The sequence below is a fragment of the Schistocerca serialis genome, chromosome 11 (genome assembly GCF_023864345.2).
Source record: "Schistocerca serialis cubense isolate TAMUIC-IGC-003099 chromosome 11, iqSchSeri2.2, whole genome shotgun sequence".
Classification (NCBI taxonomy): domain Eukaryota; kingdom Metazoa; phylum Arthropoda; class Insecta; order Orthoptera; family Acrididae; genus Schistocerca; species Schistocerca serialis.
The window spans coordinates 86,701,047-86,721,017 of NC_064648.1; the positions used below are offsets into that span (position 1 = coordinate 86,701,047).

The 19,971-nt window shown below is 38.4% G+C and overlaps 2 protein-coding genes across 6 annotated transcripts in view; both read right to left on the reverse strand.

Moving 5' to 3' along the window:
• LOC126426959 (zinc finger protein 726-like) overlaps positions 1–19,971 on the reverse strand; it is an 809,906-nt gene that overhangs the window by 650,212 nt on the left and 139,723 nt on the right. The gene's annotated exons all lie outside the window — the stretch shown is intronic.
• Positions 1–19,971, reverse strand: part of LOC126426958 (uncharacterized) — a 474,113-nt gene that overhangs the window by 314,893 nt on the left and 139,249 nt on the right. For both annotated transcript variants that reach the window (XR_007576468.1, XM_050089072.1), the window contains exon 7: positions 11,289–11,326. Coding sequence is in view for 1 of the 2 variants with exons in the window: in XM_050089072.1 (XP_049945029.1) it covers positions 11,289–11,326 (38 nt within the window). In the remaining variant the exon portion in view is untranslated. The remainder of the gene's footprint in view (positions 1–11,288; positions 11,327–19,971) is intronic.

Here is a 19,971-nt window from a genome sequence, read left to right on the forward strand (position 1 = left end):
TGGAACACTGCGAGGATGGCACATACCAAGACAACGGAAAACCATAGGATCAACAGAGATCTTAGGACCCTGGAATAGAGTGGTCCTTATCCATGGCCTAGGCACCTTCAAAAGGGGGGGGGGGGGGAGGTTATGGAAGGAAAGATGCAGGGTGAAGTCCAATGAGTGGAGATCTCATCAGAGGGAAGCGTCAATCCATGGTCTAGGCACCTTCAAAGGGGGGGGGGGGAGGGGGGGGAGGAGGTTATGGAAGGAAAGATGCAGGGTGCAGTCCAATGAGTGGAGATGGAGATCTCAACAGAGGGAAGTGAGACGCTTGCCAATTGGCAATCCCATCTGTGAGTGGCAGGCAGGAGGGAGAATCCCTCACTGCCAAAGAGCACAGGGTACACAGGATGGTCAAGGAATTGGTGAATGGTGATTGCATAAGAAACAAGGAGTTGGCTGTGTTCCATGTGTAGAGGGGGAATCTCCACTTCTGTGAGCAGACTATCAATGTGACTAGTGTGAAAGGCACCAATAGCCAGATGCACACCACAATGAAGGACTGGCACAAGCAGTTTCAAAGTGGAAGGATCTGCTGAGCCATTAACCTGACTACCATAATCTAATCTGGACAAGACCAAAGCACAGTAAAGATGGAGAAGAATGCAATGGTCTGCATCCCAAAATGTCAGGGCAAGGAGACAGAGCATTAAGCTTCCACATACAAGTAGTCTTTGGGTGGTGAATGTGGGGCTGTGCTACAACATTGAGGTTGGTGGTCGCCTAAATAAAGTTCTGGATAGGGGTGTACTGTAGGCTGATGACAAAAATACATAAACCACGTTTTTGAAGGAGAAAATTGGAAACCATGAGATATGGCCCATAAAGAGGTTCATAGGATGGTGTCTTGAAGCCAGCGCTCAGCAGATACTAGCGAGTGGGAGCTGCACCAGATGCAAAAATTGTTGACGTACAATGCTGGGGTAACCAGAGGCCTCACAGAGGTCACAACATCATTGATGGCAATGAGGAAGAGCATGATGCTGAGCACAGAATCCTGTACGATACAGTTCTCCTGAATCTAAGTGGTGCTGAGTGAAGTGCCAAATTCCAACCTGGAATGGCTGGTGAGATAAAAACTGATGGATAAAAACTGGAAGAGAACCACAGAAGCCCATGTCATGGACGGCAACTAAAATGTGATGGCGCCAAGCCATGTCATATGCCTTATGTAGGTCAAAGAAGACCGCAACAAGGTGCTGGCAGTGGGTAAATCCTGTCAGATGGCTGTTTCCAATTCAGTAAATGGTCAGTTGGAGATTGTCCTGTATGGAAGCCACACTGAATCGGGGACAAAAGGCCCTGAGATTCGAGTACCCAATATAATCTGAAGGTGACCATCCTCTCGAGCAGTTTACAAAGTACATTCGTCAGGCTAATTTGGCGGTATCTGTCGAGAGGTGTTGAGTTCTTCCTGGTCATAAGGACAGGGATAACTATACCATCTTGCCATTGTGACAGAAAAGCACCCATGAGCCAAATGTGAGTGAAGACCATGAGGAGATGTTGCCTCTGGGGAATGTCAAAGTGTTCGATCATCTGGTTGTGGATGGAATCCGAGCCAGGGCCTGTGTCTCGTGAAGAGGTAAGAGCCTGTAAGAATTCCCATACCATGGAAGGTTCATTACAGGGCTCAGCGTGATGTGGGATGAAACAGGGGGGGGGGGGGGGGGGGAGGGGGGAGGTCTATTCAACTCTGCGTTTCTGCTGGAGAAAGGTAGGAGGACAGGAAGAGAACACTGATGCCGTCACGAAGTGTGTCACGAGGTGTTCTGCAAGGACCAATGTGTCAGTGCACGAGCACCTTGAAGGTTAAGCCTCTGGACAGGTGACCATCGCTGGTGGCTCAGAAGGCAAGGGATCTTGGACCAAACCTGCAATGAAGAGGCATACATCCCCAGCGAGGAAATATAGCGCTCCCTAGGTAATGAGCCATAGCATGGAGGCTCCTAAAAGCGAGGAGGTTGGTCTCCGAAGGGTGTCACTTTAATCTCTGCAGCGACCATCGGTGGTCCTGGACAGTGACTGTGACATTCTTGGTTCACCATGGTACTGGTAGATGATGAGGGGGACCTGTGGATAGGGGAACACCAGTGCCAGCAGCTTGAAGAATAGTGGCAGACACACCTTGCATGACTACATCAATGCAATTTGAGAGGCAGGTGTCATAGTGCACAGCAGATGTATATGAAGTCCAACTGGCACTGCATAATGCCCAACATGGAGGCCTGTATGCCTGGTGGCAGCAAGGGAACAATAGAATCACTGTAAAATGGTCACTGTCACAAAGGTCATTATGGGATGACCAATGTAGGAAAGCAATGAGGGCACGGGAGGAGATGGTGAGACCGATAGCAGGAAACGTTCACGAGTGGCACTGAAGTGGGTAGGGAACCATTACTGAGGAGAGAGAAATCAAGTTACATAATAAGTTGATCAATTAGGAAGCTCCTACCTGTTGAAGTGATACTCCCTCACAGTGGGTGATGGGCATTTAAGTTCCCAAGGAGGAGTAACAGTGGTGGGAGTTGCTGGATTAAGGTAGACAGTGCAACTTAAGGAAGTGGCCTACCTGGAGGGAGGTAGACATTGCAAATGGTGATTGCCGGAGTCGTTTGCACTCTAACTACTACTGCTTCCACGTTGCAATTTAGGGGGTATGACATTGGAGCGAACTGAAGTGCAGACACTACTAGAAGCTACAATGGAGTTAGCATGGTTCTGACAGAATGCCTGATAACCAAAAATGTTGGAGAATTGTCGTCATGAAAATGCATTTCTTGAAGTACAAGACAGAACGCAGAATAGGAAGTGACAAGATGTTGCTTTTCCAGTAGGTGACAATAGTATCCGTTTGAATTCCACTGGATGATTATGTGGCGAGAGTCCAGGTTAGACATAAAGAAGCCGAGAGTAGGTTACGTCACTCCGTCAGTAGTCGACACTGAGAAGGATATGGTGACATCCATAAATAAGATATTAGATTCAGGTTGCGAGGGGGGAGAGGGCACCGCCAGGGGCATCGGGGGGGGGGGGGGTGGGGGGGGGGAGGGGCGCTTGTCTTGGGATTTATACTTATTCTTCTCTTTCAGAGGTGGAGGAGTACAGGGCACAGAGGGATACAGGCATCTGCGAGATCTGGAAGTGAAGGATAGTGGGTGACCTTGGGGTGCACAGATGGTGAGTCTCGTGGCTGAGTGCTGGTAGGAGTCTTCTAGCCTGAGAGACACCGAAGAGAGGGATCCCAGGAGGGAGTTTGATCATCAACAGGTGCCAAAGGAGAGGGGCACTTTTTTGGCCAGGGATGGGGAGCAGATCCCAGATGGGAGGTCATGAGAACTGCAGGAGGGGGAGGGAAGAGGAGAATGGAGTGGGTGTGAAGAATAGGTGGAAGGAGGAAATGAAGTTACAGAGGCAAAAGTTGAAGATAGTTTCAACGGATGGAATCTCTCGTAGTTTTGGCAACCCTCAGCATACAACAGGCAATCTAGGGACTTGTATTCTTTGGTCTTCTTTACTCTCTTTTAAGCCGGGCAATCAAACGAAGGGCGTGGCAGTCAGCACTGTTGACACACACAGGTGAGCCTAGCCCTTCTCCCATGGTGTAGCCAGGGAAGGTAGCCGGGTCATACAAAGCAGCATTCAATGATCCTTCAACATTCAAAGAGACAGCCATTTCAGAACAGAAAGATTTTTGCAGCTTGATATGGTTCATGCGTGAAACATCCACCCTGATATCACCCACTCCAACCAGTGGCTCTCCCCATGGGCACTACCCAGCCACAGCAAGGGCTGTCCGACATGGCAGCCATAGCCATGAGTTCCAATGCTCCAAGAAGATAAGCAACCATTCCTTGCCATTCATGGGGAGGGAACAGCTAAGGTATCAGTAGTGTGATCCTTGTGTAGTCAGGGAACTCAGCCACATGGGTACATAACAGGGCCACCACACAGACTGGCTACACGTGCTGGTGACGTAGTAGTGTGGAAGGGCGCTACAGCAGAAAAGGGAGAGGAGAAGGAAGGGAGATGGGGAATCAATACAGTGGATGCTAAGGAGGGAGTTCTTCACCAAATGGCTCACACTAAAAAACAGGAAATTTTGAAGTTGAGGTCTGACCTCAAGTGGTGATCGAAACACCAAAAAGGATGAAAGAACATGCAAAAGGAAAAAATATGCAACCAATATAGGAAACCAGGTTGATAGCCAGGTCGATATAAATCGTAACACAGAGAGGGGAAGGAGAGTTACAAGGACCAGTGACCACGAGGTCATTGTAGCAAGGTTCAAAACCATATCAACCAAAATCATATCAACCAAAACCATTAAAAATAAATGCAAAGTATAGCTATTTAAAACAGCAGATAAAAATTCTGCTTGATGCCTTCCTAAGAGAGAGTCTCCATTCCTTCCAAGCTAATTATGTAAGTTTAGACCAGATATGGCTCGAATTCAAAGATACAGTATTGACAGCAATAGACAGATTCATACCGCATAAGTTAGCAAGAGATGGGAATGATCCACCATGGTACACAAAACATATCAGAACACTGTTGCAGAAGCAATGAAAAAAACATGCCAAATTCAGAAGAACGCAAAATCCCCAAGACTGGCTAAGTTTCATGGAAGCTCGAAATTTAGTGTGGACATCAATGTGAAATGCTTTTAATGGTTTCCATAATGAAACATTGTCTCAAAATATGGTAGAAAACCCAACGAGATTCTGGTTGTATGTAAAATATAACAGCGGCAAAAAAACAGTCAATACTATCACTGCACAATAGCAAAGGAGATGTTACCAATGACGCTGCCACTAAAATACAGTTTTTTGTAATTTCTTCATGCAAGAAGACAAAGTAAATATTCCAGAATTTGAAACCAGAACAGCTGTTAGTATGAGTGACATACAAGAAGGTATCTTAGGTGTTTGGAAACAACTCAAATCACTTAAAGGCAAGCCTTCCGGTCCAGATGGTATACCATTCAGGTTCCTTTCAGACTATGCAGACACAACAGTGCCTTTCTTAGCAATCATATAAAACCACTCACTAGACGAAAGGGCTGTTCTTAAAGACTGGAAAGTAGCACAGGTCACACCAATATTCAAGAAAGGAAATAGGAGTAACCCACTGAGTTACAGACCCATATCACTGATCTAAATTTGCAGTAGGATTCTGGAGAATATACTGTATTCAAACATTATGAATCTTCTTGAAGAAAATGACTTATTGATACATAACCAACACGGATTCAGAAAATATCATTGTTGTGCAACACAGCTAGCTCTTTATTCCCATGAAGTAACGAGTGCTGTCAACAAGGGATCTCTGATCGATTCCATAATCCTAGATTTCCAGAAGGCTTTTGATACCATTCCTCACAGGCGACTATTAATCAAGTTACGTGCATATCTTCTCAGTTGAGTGATTGGATTTGTGATTTCCTCTCACAGAGGTCACAGTTCGAAGTGACAGATGGTAAAACATCGAGTAGAACAGAAGTGATATCTAGCGTTCTGCAACGTAGTGTTATAGGCCCTCAGCTGTTCTTGATTTACGTAAATGATCTAGGTGATAATCTGAGCAGCCCTCTTAGATTGTTTGCAGATGACGCTGTAATTTACCATCTAGTAAAATCATTACACGATCAATTCCAATTACATAATGATCTAGAGAGAATTTCTGTATGGTAAAAAAGTGGAAATTGGCACTAAACAAAGAAAAGTTGTAACTTTAATGAACAAATATAGGTTGAAAAGTGAAGTAGATGGTGTCCTAAATTCTTTAGGTAACCAATCATGTGATAGGACGCATGGCGACATGTTTAGTGCCTGTGTAAGTGGTTGCAACAGTAACAACAATAAAACCAATTATTGTAAATAATATTGATTACTGAAACAATTATAAATGGTAAATTAAAATTAGTTGTATGTTAAAATCCTGTGTTACAATGTTTATGTTGAAACCACTGGAGTAACTATATAATGTAATACCTATAAAGTCATGTTCTTGGCACTAGAAGGTATTATTGTGTCAGGAATACACCTGTAAGGTTGGAAGGGTGACCACATGATGCTTGGTTGCACTGTGAGAACAACTATATTGAAAATGTTAATAAAAGGTGAGAAGTTTAAGACAAAGATTGCAGAGTTACATGTAATGACATATATAAACAGCTGTAAAACCAGCAAACAATTTTGCATGCATAAATACAATAGATTTTAGGTTAAAATTGTGGCAACAATATCAACATAGAATGGATGATGAACAAGAATTAAGTACAACATAATCATTTAAGTGATGTGAGTTTAAAATTTTATAGACATTACTATTCATTTCCTCTTATTGTTCAGGTATGACATATCATATTGCAAACAAAATGTTAGTTGTTTTAAATAACACTGGTAAATCGTTAAAAACAGAGTTGATAAGAGAAGAGTATGATTGCATCTTGTAGGAGTCAGCCAGGGTAGAATGAATGAAAACGTTGCAGGAATAGCAGCAAAAGAGTTCAATGAAATTTGTTATTGAACAACATACGTAATTACGAAAGACTGGAAACTTAACAGTAATACCAGCAACAATGAACTGGGACACATGAAGTTAAAAGTTAAAAAACTTTTCCTAGTGCAATTCTTCCATTTATTTTTACTTACTTTCCATCAGCTGAAAATTATCAAAAAGACAATCAAAGTAATCTTTAAGATGTTTGGACTAATTCCGACCAAGTAAAGCCATAAATGAATCAACTATGACAGCTACTAAACACTCTCGATGTTGGAAAACAACATTGTCAAAAATAACAAAAAAGTTAACAAGCCCTGCTGAACAATTACCTGAAATTAATGCAAGACCAGTGAACAATTTTCAGCAAGAACTTACTAAATCAGACACAAGTTTTGAAACTGATTCATGAAACTTGAAAACAGTGAATGATAGTGGGATGAGTGAAAATTTTAAAATAAAACTTTGCAGTTTAGAATAAAAAAATTAGGTTAACACTGAAGTAAAAGATAAAAAATTAAGTTCACACTGAGCATGTTGCTACTACAACCACAAATGTAGTTAAAAGAAAGGAACGTGAAGTGGAATTTGGTTTGTGAATAACTAATGCTGTTAATTATGTTGAAAACTTTGAAGTGATTGATGTAATTAGTAAAAACAAGAATGTAGTTAATTCACAGAATATTTATGTATTAGTTCATGTGAGTGAAGCAAATGATACTGATGAGAAACTATTTTCTTGTTCTGTAAGATGAATTCTTGTCTGCGTAAATTAAAAATGTAGTATTTAGGCTGTTAGTATCAAATAAGTTTTCAACATGGAGAGTAAAAAGTTACTATAAATCAGTTGTATGGAAACATTTGGTTTGGCAAAAATTATAAGAATTCTGTTCAAATGGCTCTGAGCACTATGCGACTGAAGTTCTGAGGTCATCAGTCACCTAGAACTTAGAACTAATTAAACCTAACTAACCTAAGGACATCACACACATCCATGCCAGAGGCAGGATTCAAACCTGCGACCGTAGCAGTCGCTCGGTTCCAGACTGTAGCACCTAGAACAGCACGGCCACTCCGGCTGGCATGAATTCTGTAAACAACTATAATTTGTTTGGTGGGAAAAGTATCTGAACAATTTCTGTAAACAGCTTAAAATTTATTGGAAGGACCTTATGGCAATGTAGTGAATGACGTTCATTCATTTGAGGGCTTGATTCTGATGAGAAAATTTTCAATACTGCCTTGTCAGTTAAAGTCAGGGGGAAGACTTACAAGTGAATGTAGAATTTATCACACAAATCTGAAAGAATAGACATGTTAACGATACAAACCTGTATGAAATAGTTCAAAATTTAATTCACTGACTGCACATTTCTTGACATCTGTGATAAATCTACTACTCAACAGTGCCAGACAGGGACTCAAACCTGAATTTCCCGCTTATCTTAAGTGGTCTCCTTCACCACTTTGGCTATCGGTGCATGCTCCTCAGACTGAGACAAACTTCCATACATCACACTTCCACATCCTCATATCATTGTCCACTAAATTCATTACCTCTTTAGCATAATTTATGACATATTCCTTCAACAGATAACAATTTGCTGAGACTGGAAGGGTAACAAAAACCCTTATTTACAAAAAAATGGCACTACTTATCCACAACACAAGAACCCTGCACCATAAACTTTTATCCACAATGAAATTCTAGAAGATATTCACAAATAATTACCTACAGAGAAGATCTGTGCAGAAATTCAGAATATCAAGAGTGTGAGTAACTAACATACCATCAGACACCAGGTGACCTGAACTACAATCGACTTCAACTCAGACTGAATTATAGTGAATCTGCAAGTACTGGAAATTATACTGTTAATAAGGTCAATGTTACAGGTGTATCTCATTATGACTCACGACTCTCACATTGTAACTTTGATGGTAATATAAGGTTTTGGATGGAGTTCTTATGTGTGTCTTGATATCATGTTTCGACTCTGCTCTTTGAGCAGGTAGACAAAGAGAACTTGTGCATGGTTGCAAGTATACAGCAAATGGTATTTAAATATGGTACAGAATGTAAATGATGTACATCATCTGAAGTGATGATACTGAATCAGAACACAATAAAAGGACTAAAAAATAGGCAAGAAGTACTTTCATTCAACAGAAAAACTCTTATGGAAATAAATTCTTGTGAGATTTTGTATCGAAGATTCAGGAATTACTCAGTTTTGTGAAGTTATCATAAATGAGAAGCATCACATTTACCTTTTCGTTTTCAGTGGTGTACAAGAAACATATGCTATTACAGAATACAAACATAAATGTGGATGTAGTTTGTAACAAGTATCATGTTATGTGTCACATTATGAAATAATAGATACGAAGCTTTTACAACAAATACAGGAAAATTAGATACTTATGTGTCATAACAAATTTGCTTAAAACAATATTGTATTGCCTGATGTAGGATGGCGATTGAAAAACTGAACCCGAGTACAGACTGCTTGCTAACGACACATGAACTGTTGTCTACCATGAGAGATACAACAAAAATTAGATGAACATGTAGTAATTAGATAATAAATAAATAAGCTAATATAAAAGCCTATATTTGCTGAATTGATTTTGCCTTTTACACTACATCACATCAGAAGCTAAAAATGACCTCATGATTCAATGCACTTTTTTGTGCAAGCTAACATGTAAATATATACTTTAACAGATCTGTCGCAACAATTCTCAAAATTTCATCAGGAGTGTTGTCCTTCAAGTCTTCTAACATTATTGGGTTATGTGTGTACACTTCTCCCTTTAGACCCTCCTTCCCCCACCCCCATTATCCCACAGTTATATGTCGTAAGTGGTTAGGTCAGGTGAAAGCAGCAGCCAAAATCTTTTACTGACAGTCTTTGCTTCTTGAATCTCTCATGAATTCATGAGATTCCCTCACAAGAGTGTGACATGTTGCCCCCATTCTGTTGAAAGGTAGCATGTGTACATCCACAGGGGGGAGGGTTCACCCATGTATAAAATTCCTCAAAGGTTCACATATACACAGCAGAGTTTACTGTTGTTTCAAAAAATATAGGATCGACAACCCAACTTGCTGACAGGGCACACCACACACAGATTTTTTCATTATGAAGGGATTTCACATTTATCCAACTGAGATTGTATCTGACTAGTATCTGGTGTTCTGGGAATCGAATGTCCCGTTAGATGAGAGCAGGATTCATCATTCATGAATATAGCAACAGATCCAACATTCCACTCTCAACAGTCTGACATAGACATATATGGTAATTCACATTTTTTACCATATCTTCCCCAACTTGACATTTTGTAGGTTTGCATCCCTATATGGTGTAAAACATGTTGACAAGACCTGCGCAAACATTCACTTGTTGTGTGTTGTTTTCTTTGGATTCTGGATCAACTGTACTCTGATCACCATGATCACAGTGGGTGCACCAACAGGTGGGGCCTGCATCTTTTTCTTGTTCACAACTGACTCTGTAGTATACCATTTTGTCACCAAATCCTGTTAGACTGCTCTCTGTCTGTATGGAAATGTCAAGAAACTTCTTTGCAAAAATGTCTCGCATTTCCTTAAATGAACCAGTAGACAAATACCCCTCCACTATTGCAATTCTTTCTTGAAGAAGATGTATCTCACTGATATGTTTGCTTATAGTTTTAACCATGACACAACTTTTGTATTTAACACAAAATGGAACTGCAACAGCTTCGGAATGATATATATGATTGGTGGGCAACAATGAGAATTCTAGTATTCAGGGCCAATTTTTCATGCACCACCCTATATATTTTCATGTAGGATATAATTTGGGTGTGGTACTTCAAATAAATAGACATCTACTACCAATTCAACATCTTTGAACGCCATAAGGGAATTAAAAATTACTCTGGAATTTCAAGGAAAGTTATTACAGTTTATTTCCATTATGCTGATTTGTTGATTAAGAAACCAGTTACAATAAAAGATTTAGTAACTACCTTCTATAAAAATACTGCTCAGTACTTGGAAGCAGAAAAATGGAGCAATGAAAACTTCACACACTTCATTTCGTCAGCAAACCATCTACATAAATCGGCCTCTCATAGCACGCAGTTAAGGACACAGCTTTCAGATTTCGTCACTTAGTCACTTTTATTTTACTGCTAACTTGTGTAAGAAGTTACTAGCACAAAACTATGGCATTCTCACCTAGCACACACAGAGCATCAAATCCAAATACATATGCATTATTGATCATATTCCCTTTTACTGTAATATGACTGCCTATTAATACAACAATAAAGAAAAAAGTCCTCAATATACAACTAACAGTTTCCCCACGAGCTAATGAGAGTCAGTACTTCTGTTATTGTTGATTGTGGAATTTAGGAGACTAAACATCAAAGTCCTCAGTCACCTATTCACCCTCCTCCCCCAAATCCTATGAGTGTGTATAAGATCATTTTCTAAATAGTGGTGTGGCATGTATTTGGAGTTGGATATGGATACCAGCCTGGTATTCACCCAGTGGGATGTTCAAAAGTGCCTAAGCTCCACATCAAAACTGGCCTGTTTACCAGCCTTCTTTTTTTAATCTGGAAAGTACATTTGATCTGGGTCAGGCTGGCCACCCCACATTCCAGTAGTGGGGCACTGATACACTCTGTTAACTGTACTTTTAAGAAAATAGTTCAATGAATAATGAAAACCTTACCTTGGACTGTGCGGTGCAAGTCTTTCTGAGGCTATACCCTGAAACATTTTATAACACTATTAGGTAATGAATTCAAAAAGGTAATTCTGAGAACTGCTAATTCTGGATTACTCCCTACTGGTAATGTACAGAAAAGTAACATACAATGTATAATAAAGAGGTTGTGGGAAACATGCAAAATATTTATAGAAATTATTTCATTACAGATACATACAAAAAAATTAGTCAGAAGCAGTAAACGACTCAGTGCATCCACAAAGACAAGTACTTCCTTGCTGAATGACAGATGCACATGCATTCACATATGCCTGGGGATGAATATCAGCTGAGGGCCAGCAATACAGACCAATGAGTTTAAGAAACATACATCATTAACTTACTGAACAATTCCAACATTCATATCACAAAAATAAATATGGAGGCTATCAATCATATGATTCCTGCAATGAATATTTCACACTAAAATACTGTATGCACAGTTTTAAAAACTTCCTGACATGGTGTTGATGCCAGGCCACAAAATGCAAGATTCCAGTTTTGAGTTTTAGTCCAACACACAATTTTAATCACCCACAGGAAGTTTCAACCTTAGGGCTACTGAGCTGCCTGCAAGCATTAAGTATTATTTAAACTGGAGATTTACACATTATCCCATGCCACGAGCATTATACATGCTGTATACTGTCATTCGAGTTATAATCCACACAACAGCCATCCCCAATTGTGTCAGCCATCCTCAATTATGGCCAAAATATTAGAATAATTTTTAATTTTAAACAAATGGTACTGACTTTGCTGACTGTAGTCTTGAGCAGCTCAACACATGTTCAACTTTGAATGACACTTTCTTACTCTGTACATCTGATTCTAATGCTATACAAATACTCAAATATGTATAACTGTGAAACCAGTGAAAGACAACATACACATAATTGTAAGCTGTCAGCTTTTCAGACTGCAGCATATTTGAAGTGTTCATTTTTACTCTTAAACTAAACTTTCACTAATGTGGCTCTCAGTACTCAGGCCTCTCAGTAACATGGCCCACCACTGGTCTCTAGTTGGTCAAGCAGAAGTAATGGACACAGCAATGTTGTTTGTCAAGTACAATGTTAAACATTCTATAAGCTCCAGGAGGATGAGACATTTATGAATATTTTGCTACGTGGCTGAATGAGGAAAACTGTGAGATACACCAAATGTTACAAGGTAAGGAAATAAAAGTGTGTAGAACAGGTTTGATGAAATAAGAAGAAAAGGGTGTATGAGGAGAGAGCATGAAGATTTCTCATGCTGCTGGTGCCAAAGCTACAGACATCTTCCTGAAGAACATTATGCAACAACCAGATACATGCAGTACTGGTGTAATGCTTGTAAAGCAGCAGTGTGCCGACATCGTTTATCATTATTGTGACAACTAAAAATTTAGGACATGTTTCATAGTAAATGATACTACTTATATGTACACAGTCAAAAAGTAAGTCTTCTATGAAAGTTAATGTATCTTGGGACTTAATAAAGTACACTTTCTTTGTGTTTAAACTAAATTATGGACACTCACAATAATGTGGCACTTCTACTAATCCAGTACTCATGTATGCGTGGAATGGCTAGAACATCGAGAGTCTAGCGTATTTTGTTGCTTGATACATCCTTACAGTCACTGTTTCTGTGGTAGACATATTAACAATATGTCCTTTAATATATATAATTATCCTGAGGATGCAAAAAACAGTACAAACAATAAGTATGCATCAAGTAAATGAGCTACTTTAGAATCCCGAGTCAGAATAGCAAATAATAAAATGATGGACACACGCATAGTTCAAAAGATGCAGAAAATTGTGAGTGAAGAGACAGAAGCCCTAGAAGTTCATGAAAACTGAAATTATGTGGTTTCCATGTGACATCAGAGACCCACAGCTTAATAATTTCTCAGTTTATGTACAGATGCAGCTACACAGTAATTCAAAGGTCATAAACATTCACTACCACCATCGCCAGCAGCAGCAGCAGCAGCAGCAGCAGCAGTCACTCGACTTCTACTGCTGAATCAAAGCCACACCTAGACATTTCCATGCATTAGAGTCATCAGGTTTACACTTTTACTTTCTTTCCGTGTATTTTTCAATGTCATCTATCGCCTTCAAGTTTTTCATTTTCTTTTCTTTTGAAATTCAACAAGTAACTTTTGTGGCCTGCCTACCTTCATGTCTACCTTCTTCTGGCCATGTCGTACCCCTACCATCCAATTTTCATTACAGTCCTAACTAGATCATCAACTCTAACCTATTTTCAGATTTATTTCTTTGTTTTTCGGCCTCTCTTAGTGATTCTCAGCACTCACCTTTTCACTGACTGTTGAGAAACTCCTTGTTTGAAAAGTTTTCACATTAAAATTTATGCCTTATTCGTATAAGTCTACACTGGGAATACAATACTCTGTTATTGTCCATTTACAAGAAGTGTGAAAATGCAATGGCTCATTTACTCTATTGTAGGAAGAATTACAAACCCTCTCAATTATCTCTCTTAATGTTTCTGAAGTGGTAAATTATACAAATATACACAAAGTACTATGGTCTGTTCAAAATCACTTTAGAACCGACAGTTGAGCAGAAGATTGTGGAGGTGCAGAGCAGAGTTACCACATCCCACACTGAACTCTCAAATAATCTTACACTTCATTCAACTTGCTGAATCTCTCAAACTACTCTCTTTATAATTAAGGATCCCACCTTGACATGTTCTCGAAGGGCTGCGCTACGTTTTCACTTTATTTGAGGCAGCAAATTATTAAGTTAATATATGGACAGTTCACAATAATGCATTTTCTGATGTTACTGATTTTTCTATGTATGGGGAACTTTTTGGTTATTGATGTTAAGTGAACAGATGAAATGAATGAAATCTTAGAAATATGTCAAATTTTCATCAACTCCAAATCATAACTCTGTCCGAGTTCTCTAACATGAGACAGTTTCAGTTACATATGATGCACAATGGTCCCTTGTTCATCAAGTACTAAGTGGTTAGCCGTATGGTTTCATGATGAGATACGGAATGCTACATTTATAATGAATATGTTATTAATTTTTCTGATCCACCTACTTACGTCTAACATAATAAAATATAATATGTATGCATGTCTTTCATGGTGAGAAAACATACTTTAAATAGGCCAACAAGTATTTGGAGAAAGATAAAAAAAGTGATACAAAAAAGCATTACTACAGTATTGTAGCAATTATACTGTAAATGACAATATTTATTTTGTGGGATACCGACTATATAACTGACATGAACTTCATTTGGAGTTGGTTGCTGGTAAGGCCTTCTTATTAAAACGTCAAAACTCACTAAAAAATAATTTTGTTATGTAGCTACTTACTGCTGTAAATTGTGCATTTCAAGCTGAATATGCTATATATATTTGATTTCTTTTGTGATAAGGTAGAAATTCCACTCAATTCACTCTTGCACCCACAGATGCTGTAAGTAACACTGTACTGTACAGACATTATTAAATGAAATAGTCTTCCCCTTCACTGAAGGTCTAAGTATGTATGTTGGTCTTCTTCCAGTCTTCAGGTATGACATTCTAAAACTGATTCTCCTGTGACCTTTCAGACTGCAGCAGGAGCAAATTTATTATTACTCCTGGTGCTGTACCTCTTAATTTGGGCCCATATTAACTCCGTTGGGTTGAAATGATAGCAACAAAGTGGTAGCCTAATGATGGTATACTCATGTGTCTTCACCAGCTCGTATATGGGGAACTGTGTTTTTTGTACGGCTATTCATTCCATAAGCACCACCTTTGTAGGATTATCTGCCACTTAAATCAACATTATGAAATTAAAGCCAATTAGTCATTCCCTTCTTTCTCTTTGTAACAGTAGATGTATTGTAAACTACAGCTGAATGGTAAGGAGCATTATCTAGAACAACTGTTCACAGTATTCTGAGATTATGCATTAGTGATTCTATGAACAACATTATTAACAGTATTAGGTTATTTCGTAAGGATCATCTCCTGTCTGCTCGACTTTAGAAGCACATAACCATTCAAGAGAAAATCTTCTGAGATGCCTGCATGACAAACAGTAAGTCTGTCTCCATTGTCAGAAGATATTGCCAATGTTCCTTTACTTACATCAACTGGCCAGCCCTGCTTCATAAAGTGACCATAGCTGACCCACATCTCATCAAGCCACACCACTTCATCGATATTGATGCCAAGGATCTGCCTCACAAATTGCCATTGCCATTGCCATGCAGCTAAATTCTCCCTATTCATCAACAGCTTACAGTTACAGAAATGTACATAGTAACATCCTAGTTCGTGTAATACTGTATGTGACAGCCATGAAGAAGAACTGATTCCTTAAGGGTGACCAATAACTTCCAAGTGCTGAATTTTCCTTTCTCAGCAAATGAAACTATATTCATAATCCACTTATCCATACCATGTTTTTTTCTCAAGAATTTTAACCTTCGATGTTTTTCCACTTTCCTTTTCTTTAACATTTTCTTGCCAACCTTCTCAACACCGTTCTTGTTTATGTTCAGAGATGCAGCATTTCTATCAGTTACATTACTCAGAGAGAGCAGAGATCACCATTAAGTTATTCAGCCTGAAAATAGGCAAGCAACACAAACCATTTATCTTAACTAACCTTGTATGGCAATACCCTAGCTGAGAGATTGAGGTGGAACTTTCCCACTCAACTTTTGATGATTTTCTTTGTGAAACACTGTTTAATACCACACAACAAATAAAAGTAACAACAAATGCAATAATAACTCCGGCAACAGTAAAAATCGCAACAAACAAAATCACAGTTTGCAATGATCACACATAACAGCAAACTGCCTGAAATTCAAACAATGGAAATGGGAAATTTTTTTGGTCCTGGGGTGAAGGTGTGACAACTCTGCATGCTTCCTGTTACAGGTATTGCAGAATTGGTGGAATACAGTCTGTGCCTTCCTTGTGGGGTCCCCCTTACTACCTCCAAAAAGTTCCTAACCCTGAAGTAATTTTAAACAGATTATAGTCACTAACCCACAGTTCTTAAAAAGGAAAATTGACACTGAAAGATGGAAAAACAGAAAAACTTAACCAATACTGGTCCAGTGTCCAGATTCAAATGAAACACTGGAAATAGGTACCTTACTTTATCAGGTCTAATCTCACATTGTACATCAGTTCACTGATTACTTCTGTGTACAAAAGACAATTCCTTCTTCTGTGAGGCTACACTGTGTGATTATCACCCCGAGTTACAGGTTTATTGCACTTATTTTCTCTGTTTGGCAATTTGGCAATGTGAATAGCTTTCTGGGAGGACTGAGAATAGTTTTATTAATATCCAGTTTTGTTTGACTCTTTAGTTCTGTCTATCATGATCAGTGTGAGGGAAACTGTGAGGCTGACACAACCACTCTTCAGTGCACTTACATAGGCTGAATCAATGCTTTGTTTTCCAAGGGCTGGTACTTCAGATTTGGTAGCCACTGAACTCAATGCTGCTTGGAAATATATGACTACCAAAGTGTAATTCATATTTTTTGTTCTTTTCTGTAATTTTGTTCACGATGGAAAACTGTGTTATATCCACTTCTTAATATTTTTTCTTTGCCCTATCAGTAGCTAATGTTTGTTCAACATGGTTACTGCTGAGGACAGTGATTATTTTCAACATCAGAAAAAGAAGACAGATACATAGAGACAGGAAAAATGTGTTTTCAACAACTTACTTTTATTATTATGTTTCACTGTTTCTGAAGGTTGCATTTAAAATGATGAAAAAATTATTTATAATTTAGATATACATTACACATCACTTTTTTTTTTACACTAATGACAAATTTTCATATTCGAACTATTAAAACTATGTAATGGAAGAAACAGTAACGACTCAAAACAAACGGATATTCAGCCAAACATTGCTAAAAAAAATTTCAAATGCAATGTTAATATATACTACACTGGTCACACCAGGAGAAGGTTTGAGACTGAAAGCAAGGAATGTGTCAATGCCATCAGTTAAATATCGAAAGCCACATTTGTAATGAATACAACCCGTAACAGGCATTGGAACGAGTCTATACCTTTGTGACATCTGCTCAGTAGTAGATGATGAAACAGTTGTGTCAACAAATCGAACTTTCAATATAATTCTTTTTCTAGTGTTCCACTGAAATTTGAATACCTTGTGTTCTAAAAGGAAGTGTTCAGGGCTGTTATATATGGCTGACCATCAATTTAAATTTCATTTATCATGTTATATTTCTTCCATCACATTTTAAAAATCAGTTTCTTTATATTTTCACTTTATATCTGAAAACACTATCCCACGAAATCAGATTTGTTACTTTTACTAGTTATCGGCAAATAAACCTACTTGTTGCAAAACATTTATTATTAAAAATCTGCTGTAAAAATTATATTTATGGTTATGAAATCATACATTCTTTACACAAAATGTTTGTATATCAAATAATATTATCTACAGAAAATATATTGCAGTTGCCTGCATTGACATTTGTGAAACTCTCTGTACTAATGAACCATAACATCTTTGTTAACTTTATTTGTTCTGGAAAGAGTTGGGGAGGAAGTATCAGTGAGATGGATTCACAGAGAACAGGCATGGGAGAAGCAAATCAGGAACTTCTCTCAACTGTATTTATGTAACAGGGACTTGTAAAGTTTCAATGATATATGGCACACATTTATATATTCAAGACTGTTTAGATTTTTGTTACAGTGAAATACATAAAACTGATTCTTAAAAAAGTGTTTCATTTAAAAGAGCATCCAACTGAATTATACACAAGAGAACAGAACCTGATTATTGACATGACTGTTCCATGAATGCATTACAAAGAATCAAGACTGTTGTTGCTGCTGTTGTGGTCTTCAGTCCTGAGACTGGTTTGATGCAGCTCTCCATGCTACTCTATCCTTCATCTCCCAGTACCAACTGCAACCTACATCCTTCTGAATCTGCTTAGTGGATTCGTCTCTTGGCCTCCCTCTACGATTTTTACCCTCCTCGCTGCCCTCCAATACTAAATTGGTGATCCCTTGATGCCTCAGAACATGTCCTACCAACCGATCCCTTCTTCTGGTCAAGTTGTGCCACAAACTTCACTTCTCCCCAATCCTATTCAATACTTCCTCATTAGTTATGTGATCTGCCCATCTAATCTTCAGCATTCTTCTGTAGCACCACATTTCAGAAGCTTCTATTCTGGATCAAGACTATCAGAGAAAAAATTCTGTTCATTAAACATGTCAAGACCTTGGCCTCTTCAGAGAACATACCCTGTAAACTTACGAAACAACAAGCTGAGCCATTATCTACAACATCAAGAATTCAAGATGTGTATGATTTTATAACTACTTTTTATTGCAAAAGTCAACTTACGCACAGCAATCTACAACCAATGTTCCCACGACTAACTGCACAAATTACTTCAGACAGAAACACCATGAAAACTTGAATTTATATTCTTTAATTATTATTGTGATTATTTGTTGAGACAGGGTTGTTTGAGCATAGTAAAATATATTGGACACCAACTCAACTATTGCATCCTACTGAAAAAGATATCTTTATATATCTGCTTGATGAGATAGGTGTATATCCCATATAAAACGATCATTTTAAAAAACCACCACTTCATACTTGTCAGTGGACACATTGAATCAGTCAGTTTTGCCTTCTGACAGAATTTCATTCACCTGCTTTCTGTCCTACAACTGAAACATTCAGAGCCTTACCAAAAATCAAATGCCACACTAAAATAGAACAGACATTTAATTGGTTTAATCTATTTGTCATAATACTAATTCACACTGGCAGTAAGCTGTCACAATGGTATTTGGGTCTAACTCTCTTAATATTTATGTATGCACAATTGTAAAATTTCGTTATACCATAATGATAAATTACGATTTTTTATTTTCATTTTAGTTACAAATAAGTTTCATGCAGTATGTACTGCTTGTAGTGAAACTTTTATGCATTGTTAACCTCCTACTGTAACATTGCTATACATGTTGTAACTTCTCCAACAGGCAATTTCTTTGGCTCTGTGTCATGTGTGGTGTGTGTTTGTGTTTGTGTGTGTGTGTGTGTGTGTTTTTAATTAATTTAATTATGAATGTGCATACCAATCTGGTGATTAACCAGTCAGTTCTTAACTGTTTATAACACTATTTGTACACAATAAATAGCATTATTAACAGAGGTTGGTTGCTGTTTTTACTTTTCTGTAAGCTCTCTTCTCTTTCTTTACATAGGTTCTGTTTCAATATGGAGAGCTCATTTAGCAAAGATGGCCTTCAAAAGAACTTAATTTTTAACATCCTGTGAATGTCATTTACATAATCAATGACTGCATGTGACAGCTCTGGCATATCATTACTATGGAGGAATTTAACCATGTTCTGACATTCCCAATAGTAAATCACTGTTTAGAAGAACTTCCTTAACTGATGTGGAGACCTTATTTACTGGTTCTCTTCAATTCTCTTCACACTACTGGACACCAATCTTGTAATAGCACATGGAGATGCACTGCTTTTACTACTGCTAGTCATTCCCTTTTCTGTCCCACTTACAAGTGCTGCTAGGAAAAAATGGTTCTCTATATGTTTCCTTCTGAA